The sequence below is a fragment of the Phalaenopsis equestris genome, unplaced genomic scaffold (genome assembly GCF_001263595.1).
Source record: "Phalaenopsis equestris unplaced genomic scaffold, ASM126359v1 Scaffold000060, whole genome shotgun sequence".
Classification (NCBI taxonomy): domain Eukaryota; kingdom Viridiplantae; phylum Streptophyta; class Magnoliopsida; order Asparagales; family Orchidaceae; genus Phalaenopsis; species Phalaenopsis equestris.
Genome location: NW_018164502.1, coordinates 142,658 through 151,050, shown reverse-complemented (window position 1 = coordinate 151,050; position 8,393 = coordinate 142,658). Strand labels below are relative to the sequence as shown.

The following is an 8,393-nucleotide window of genomic DNA, read 5'->3' as shown; positions in this document are numbered from 1 at the left end:
GTGCATATATTAAGTGGAGCTCATCCCCTTTTACAGTATTAGATTGATTAAAAAAATATTTTAGTATATAAATAGCATGATCATATTACTTAAATCATATGGATCAAAATAAAATAATTATTTGTTATTACATTGCATGGGGCCTAGATATTATGCATGTTGAGAGAGAATATATGAGCCCATGAAAATTTTGTTTACTTAAAAAATATGTTCATAATTTTATTTTAAATCAAAATTTCATCTTTTTTCACATAGGACTAGTCATTTAAAGCACATCATGAAAAATAATGATTTAAGTGACTTGGATCCATATTCAAAAAAATTTCAAGTGAATCATATTAAAACATGGTTCAAATCCTATTTAAATAAGGTTTGGCATGATTCAATTTCACTAAAATAAAGTTTGAATAGTGCTTAAACAAGATTTGAATGAGTTTTGAACAAGGTTTACATATGGTAGATATAAATGAGTGTATCTCAATAAATTTAACAATGGTTGATACAGTCGAATGCAATCATAATTGCTAAAACAAATTAAATTATATAAAATTAATATAAACTAGTAAAATTCAAGAGTACTGGTATAATAGACCGCTAGCAAAATCACCAAGACAAAACTTACTCTATAATATGTATTATAACCATACAATGATCATTAACTTTATGTAAGGCATGGAATCCTACCTCTTTATTAGGCAAGTTCATGTAAGATAAGAGTGAGTTATCCATGTTATCTTCATAATTAATTTGTTGCTTTGAGCTCTAAGGTATTTAAACAATAAGAATACCTTGGTTGTTTACTAATGTTAGGTTTATCACAAAATGGTATTGCTATCTCTAATAGGCATTATAATATTTAATTATTCATAGATTCATTATAGAACATCTATAATTGGAATGGCCATAGCATAACTCATATATTATATGTATTGTGTTTATATTATCACCTACACTTGCAAAAAATGATGGAATAACTATTCTTTTATCATTCTCATTTGAACAAAAAAGTGCAATTAAAATCTTTTGGGAGTTTTAAATACATATACAAGACATTACTTTTGATGGATATGAATACCTTATTTAATAAAAAGAAATAAGATCATAATTTATTAGTAGATCATTTGAAGGAATTAAAATTGTGGATTGTACTCCACTGAAGTAGTAGTTCAACATAGTTTCAAATTAAAGTAGTTCTTATCAATCTTCATCTCTTATTAAAAATCATAAGATTTTTCAATGGAGATACTTCCTTACACAACTAATCATTAACACTATTTTATAGAAAAAATGTAATGGAATTGATTCTCTTCTTTTCATTATTCTTAATAAAATATAAGAATTATGGTACTTGATTCATTTATAAAAAATAGATGTTTAACATATGACTTCATTGTTGTTCATATGGGTGTTTGAATATTTTCTATACCATGATCAAATATAGTTTCAACAAGGTTCGAACATGTGTTAGAACGTGCTCAATTCCCGCACGACCATGGTTTTAAACTAGCTTGAATATATGTTTTAAGAAATTTCAAAATATTCTCTTTGCTAATATAATTAGGTCTATTTAAAGTTCCATCAAAATGACCAAATTTATCTCATACAATAGAAACACTAAGAAAAGATTATCACATTTTCTGAAATCATGAATTAACTATTTTCTTTTTTCAATTGAGTTTCATAGACAGTAATATCTAACTCTATTTAGTGAATAAATCATGAATAAAAAGGAAGTAACAATGATGGAGAAAGTAAAATTGTACAGCAAAAACTACAATAACAAGCCCTTATCCCACTAAGTAGGGTCGGCTACAAGAATCCTTTTTCTCCAAAGCATCCTATTAAGTGTCATATTTTTATTTAATTATAATAAATTAAAAACAATTTTTATACAATATGACTAACTCTTTCGAGGTTTGTCTCCGCCTTTTTTAACATAAGTTAAATATAAAGCATCAACTCTCCTAACTAGATTTAATGTGACCAAACCATCTAATAGGACACTCTAATTATGTCCACCGCTTGAGCTACACCAACTCTATCATGGATATATTTTATTTCGCATTTTTCTCTGTGTGTAAAGTCACTCATCCATCAAAGCATTCTTATCTCAACAACACTTAACTTAGTTTTATGCTTCTCTTTTAAAAGCTAACATTCTGCGTCATATAGCATTGTAAGTCTCGCCACCATTTTATAAAGTTTTCATTTCAATCAAAGTGGTACTTTCCTATCACATAATAGAGTCAAAGCATTCCTCCACTTCAACCAACTAACTTGAATTCTACTAATAACATCTCTAGTTATATCACCATCACTTTGAACAATAGACCTGAGATATCTAAAGCGTTCACACTTTTAATGGTTTAATCACTCATAGTTACAACTTTATCACTAGTGCTACTACTACTAAAATTACATTCAATGTATTCAGTTTTAGCTCTACTCAAACAAAAGACTTTAGGCTCCAATATAAACCTCCATAATTCAATTTTTCCTGATCTCTTTCTCTATTCTTATCCTCTCTTTCTCTATTCTTATCCACAATAAGGATATCATTATGGAAAAGCTTACACTAAGGTACATCCTCCCGTAAATGTTCAGTATGAGCATCCATAACTAAAGCAAAAAAGATATAGGCTTAAAGCCGATCCCTTATGTAATTCAATTGAAAGAAAGCAAAAGTGTAAAACGATGCAATGTAATTATTTTGATATAACAGGATGCAAGCATCGAAATGGCATTTTGGTTCATAATGAATTTGTCTAAGGCATTTTTCCCAAGAAAACAAACAACATAAACGTTTCCCCAATTATGCCAAATCGTCGATTATGAGGCATATAAAGTCAAATTTCCCTTAAGAAAAGTAATTTCATCATATAATTAAATATATGCACACACAAATGTTCTCTCTTAGGCATGTGCTCAAAAAGCGGTACAACAATTTCAGAGACTAATGTGAGTTATCCCAATATCACCTCTTGAATCAAAATATTACTTCAATGGCCATTTCATCATTTAACTTTTCATAAGACATGCAATCTTTCCTCTTTATCAGGCATGTTCACTGTGCTCATAAAAAAACGTGAGAGAAAGCACACAGAGAAGGTTGAGGTGTAAAGCAACATTCTTACAATTTGAATCGTCATGTACTATTTTATAGTTTTTTTTTTCAAAAGTCATAATACTTTCTTAATCAGTTCTCATTCAAACCTTCATCAGTCGAATAACAAAGTGGGATAGTTGCCTTACAAGCATAAGAAGAACAAATCTACTGTTTTATTTTATTGGGATATTTATAGATATACCACCCAATTCCTAAGTATTTACATATCTAAAACTTATAGTTTTTTTTGCATTTATACAAGTCAAATCTTACATATCACATAAAAAATACCACCATTTTAACTTTTAAAATGTGCAATACACTTTTTTCATTCATTAGGTGGTATATATGTGTACATAAAAAATGTGTTAGCGTTGATCTTGAGGAATCTAATGGTTCAGACGGGGAAAGTAAAGTAAAGGTGAGTCAACTGAAAGAGAATCATGAGGCTTGCTCATCTAATCGAGTGATGTTGTCTGAGCCAGACCAACAAGACAAAAGTCGACCAGATCATGAAACAAACCATAAACGATCAGAGGATATAAGAACGAGCCACTCAACCATAGATGAGACAAAAGGGGACATGAACAAACTACCACAGCAAAGTCGATCCAAGGAATATCTAGTTTCCTAGCATCTTCAACCATTCCAGAGAAGCCTGGAGGTTCCTCATCAAAGTTCAAGAATTGACAGTCAGGTCAGTCAGCTGATCCATATTGATCTAGCTTAGACGACCAAACTGATCTATACCGACCAAGTTCAATCGACCGGGCTGACCTTGCCGATCGAAAGCCAATTAAGCTTAGATGGCTGAGCCAAAGAGCAGCCGGACGATGAGCTCATATATGTAAAATATAAAAAAAATGCCACAGTATAAACCCCTCTATAGCAATAGCAATAATATAACATTATTTTCTATCATTTTCTCTACAAATATGGGAATCACTTCATGAATAAGACATGATCTATTACAAGGGATTGCTTTTTATTCTCTTCTTTTCAGACTCTATTTATTTGTCTCTCCTTATTAAGGCTCTATTTCTTGGAGTGATTCACATACAAATCAAGATTCAACAATACCTAAAAATTGAGGTTTTGTTCTTAGACATTTAAATACATAAGAATAAAATGGTATGTATGTAAATCTTCCTTTATTTTTACTATTACTAATGATTTCAACAAAGAATCCATCTTCAGTTAAACTAACAAATGAAAGAAATATTGTCTCCAGTAAAAGAACATTCAATCTCTCTCACACAGTAATTATAAAGTTCTGTTTTGCTCAGCCTCAGGCTAAACGGATTCTCCCCAAAAGGATATCAGCGACCAAAGATTCACTTCTCTTCTACTAAAAAACATACTAATTGCCAAAAATCTGCCCAAATTTACTTAAAATTAACCGCTTGACATTTATTCAGGAAAAAAAAAAAGTGACCATTACTACACATAACAATCTTAATGCAGACTAGATAAAAGCATCAGAATATATACACACAGACTCCTCATGCAAATTTCAAATTATTTGAATCTCAAGCCAAGCAGTTGTCTCACAGAAAGACGAAGCTTTTAACAGATGACACACAGATTGGAGTTTTCCTCTTGGGGCGGAATATAGTAATGTGTGTTCATCTGTGTGTGATAAGCTCTGTAGGCCTTAACAAGCTCCATCATCATCTGTTCATGAGGGTTAGGGGGCTCCTCTTTTTTAGCTGGTTCTTCCTTCTTTTCTGTCCCTTCCTTTTTCTCAGGCTCTTCTTTCTTTGCTTCCTCTTTCTTAGGCTCCTCTTTCTTAGGCTCTTCTTCTTTTTTGGGCTCTTCTTCTTTCTTTGGCTCTTCTTTTTTCTCAGGTTCTTCTTTCTTTGGTTCGGGCTCTTTCGCCGGCCCGATCGAAGCAATTTCAGTGTGCCAAAGCTTTCTTAGTTTGCTCACAACATCAACCGGATCGACCGTTCCAATCACGGTTAAGTTCTTCTCTTTCATGTCAATGGAGATCATGTCTATTCCTGTTAGAACACAGAGAGAAGTGAAGGTATATAACTGAGAAACTTCAGGTGCTGTTTACCATAACAATTAAGTAAATCCAATACTAGAGCAAACTAGAACTGGAAAAGCATTTTATCATGACAGTTAAATCTTATTACAAATTTAAAATCTCAAAAATAAAATGTTTGGAAGGATTTAAGTTAGATCTTACTTAAATTATGCATAAAAAAGGATCTAAAAACCTATAAGAGAACTTTGAGCTAATAAAGGAAGGTGAGATTGATATACCAGGAAGGGTGGCTACAACCTTCATAGCCTTCTGCTTGGCTTTGTCATCATGTAAATCTAATTTCAGAACAAGTTTCTGCAAAAAAGAGGAGAGGATCACGATCAGATTAACATCCGATTTTACTTTCTCCATCTTTTCAAAAGAATGATTCCGATTCCTATGGAAAATATAATTAGAAAATCTATTAATTAACTTATGAATTGATTTTTATTTTCTTATCAGGGTATTAATTATTCTATTTCCATGCAAATCAGTAACGGCACAGCATTTTTTTTTTTTTTTTTGACTAATGGAATGTTTAAAAAAAGTTCAATGACAAGATTCCAAAAGAACAAAAATCATAACTAATGGAATGTTTAAAAAAGGTTCAATGACAAGATTCCAAAAGAACAAAAATCATAACTGATAATCTCTCAGATCTCATTCTAATATATAACTTCATAAAATAATTAGAAAAATCTCATCTCTGCACCATTGAAATAATCGGATTATGATTATAAAATCAAAAGAACATGTGGAATAAGGGGCAGTTCATGTGCAAGAAATATAAATCAATCACCTCCCAGATTTCGTTTTCTGACAAAAATTTCGAAGAAAGAAAACAACATAAAAATTATACAGTATAAAAATGCCATCTTTACTACAAAACAAAGTAAAACAGTGGCAGATTTGTAAGATGCCAGTCAAAGATGCCGACTTTTTAGCGCAGGAGTGATGGCAATATACTAAAGAAACCAATATTCAATCAAAGCTAGCTCCTTTCAGCCTTCTGAGAGAATCCTACCTTCATTTCTCCGGAGAGAGTTAATTACAGGCAAGGAGGAAGATGATTGATGATGGCACGAGATCTAGCAGCAAAAAAATGGGGAATGAAGAGAGGGAGTGGTTGAGAAGAGTGGAGGTAAAGGTAAAGAAAAAGTAGAGCTGATAAAGCCGGGCTCCGATGGAAAAGTGAAAGAGGCGAAAAGAAATAGTTATAGAGACAATATCGTCGGCTTCCAAAAAAGGAGTGGGCCTTCGGCTTTCAGCATTCTCTCTCTTCTGTGCTGTGCTCGCGGAGGAATAGAGAGAGAGAGAGACAGAGAGGTGGGGTGTGATGCGTCGTCAGCTACAGATCCGAAAACGGGGTAGAAGTCGACATCGATCCGACGTGCACAGCCTTCTTTTTTCCACCGTCTCTCTAAAGCCGTGGAGAGATTGAAGAGGATCATTTGATATGTGTTTTCCCGCGGAACCAAGCCCATTGCTATCCTTATTTTATTTGGGACGCACAGGGATGCGAGGGTCTGGCATTGTACGTTGAAGCTTAATTTATCCTTAAATCATATTCAAAGAATAAAGATATGAGAGAGATACAAAGAGGGAAGTGTATGGTAATAAATTGTAATTTGAGATAAACGTGTCACCTGTTTTTCATTGAACGATTACAAAGTTAACTTTAGGCATCTATTTAGTTGGGGGTATATGGATTCTTCTATGTATTTTAAGTATATGAGCACAGAGTTTGGTTGCTCTTTTGCTCAACAGGTTGAACTCGAGAGGGCTTATTGTCGGCCAACTAGGCTAATGAGACCTTGTCAGGCGTAATGAGTTGTCCAAGTTAGGTAGGCGTTTACCGGTCATCCTATCTCTTATTGGTAAGGGGTTTTGGCAAGGTCGGTCGGGTTAGGTACGTGTTTACTGGTTAGCATATCTCATGTTGGCAAGGAGTTGGCAAGGTCGACCTGGGAGTTAAATCTTACTAATCTATTTGATGAGCAGACCATTGGTTCTTGATCCATGATGAGGAATTCTCGTTGATAGGGTGAAACTAGTTTAGCAGATAAAGGGTGAGTCATTGTAATTCGATAGATAGTTACTCTAAGACGAAGAGATGATTCTAAGGGATGGATGAGACTTGTCCTATTGATGTACGATAAGACTACTGAGTGTCTCCGATAGACCTCCAGGACCTGAGGGGTTAGCTTCTCTCTTCGGGTTAGTTCCATCACGAGGTATGCCTTGGATCCCCAGGTGCTTCGTTTCCAATATGATTGCTCATGTTTAATTGTTTGGTTTACTTTGTTGGCCTTGACCTTGATAGCTCTGATCAGATAATTGAGACTCTGGATCTCATGTCGGTGAGCCCTTCTTTGATATGTCCTAACTCGTGTGTATCATCAAATCTCTTCAAGAATTATGTTGTCGCTTTTCTTATGTATAATGCCCATATAAATAGCATGGTGATTTAGTATGATATTTTTTCTTTCTTATAGGGAAAATGAGGTATTTTGTCGTGCTATTCTCTGAATTTATTTTTTTTGTGGGCCTTAAAAATTGTCATTCAAATGTTTTTTGTATGATGTTTGATTAAGGCATATTATTTTACATTGAATTATAGATACTTACAAACAAATGTCTAAAATTTTAAAATTCCTGCATTATGAATGCAATACACCAATAACGCTGTATGAAAGGAAAGATAAATGAACCATTAAGTTGAGCTAATTACATTTTATGGGAGCCAATACTATAGCGGGGATGATTGAGTTTATAATGGTGTTGAAATATGTAGCATATTTGTTGAAAATAAAAGAAAGAATCACAAGATGTCGAATATGAGTAATTATCCTCCTAAAAAAAAAAAGAACTTAATGTAAATTAGATGACTCATATATAAATTGTAGCCTATGTGAACTATAAAGAGGGAGGGAGCAGGGGGAAATAAATTCACTAATAATAAGAATCAAAATATGTGATTCCAACTTGTAACTTCTTGAAGATGGCAAGGAGTACAAGAGATTAAAGGAGTTATTAGTTTTGTTATAACAGATGGTATTGAACTGAGGCACATCAATAATTGGAGAAAATTTATTAGATTATTTAGAATATCACAAATTCATATAAATTTATAGAATAGTACTCCTAGAAACTCACAATTAAAATTAAAGACACAAACTCGTTTTAGATAAAAATAATATATTTTAATTGTTGAATTCTTTTAGGACGTTTGGTCTTGTAATATCTACATGTTCA

The 8,393-nt window shown here is 32.8% G+C and overlaps 1 protein-coding gene across 1 annotated transcript; it reads right to left on the bottom strand.

The window, feature by feature from the left end:
* Positions 1-4,495: 4,495 nt before the first annotated feature.
* Positions 4,496-6,590, bottom strand: LOC110019506 (heavy metal-associated isoprenylated plant protein 39-like). The gene is made up of 3 exons (XM_020717184.1): positions 6,163-6,590; positions 5,378-5,453; positions 4,496-5,109 (listed from the first exon to the last, which is right to left on the bottom strand). Exons 1-3 carry the CDS (start codon positions 6,166-6,168, stop codon positions 4,673-4,675), a joined length of 519 nt encoding a protein of 172 aa, XP_020572843.1. The 5' UTR covers positions 6,169-6,590; the 3' UTR covers positions 4,496-4,672.
* Positions 6,591-8,393: the final 1,803 nt, after the last annotated feature.

Bases quoted from the DNA above. Each gene is read 5' to 3' on its own strand.
- LOC110019506 (XM_020717184.1), bottom strand. The intron at 5,110-5,377 runs GTATATCAATCT...GTGTTCTAACAG, and splicing joins GGTTGTAGCCACCCTTCCTG to GAATAGACATGATCTCCATT.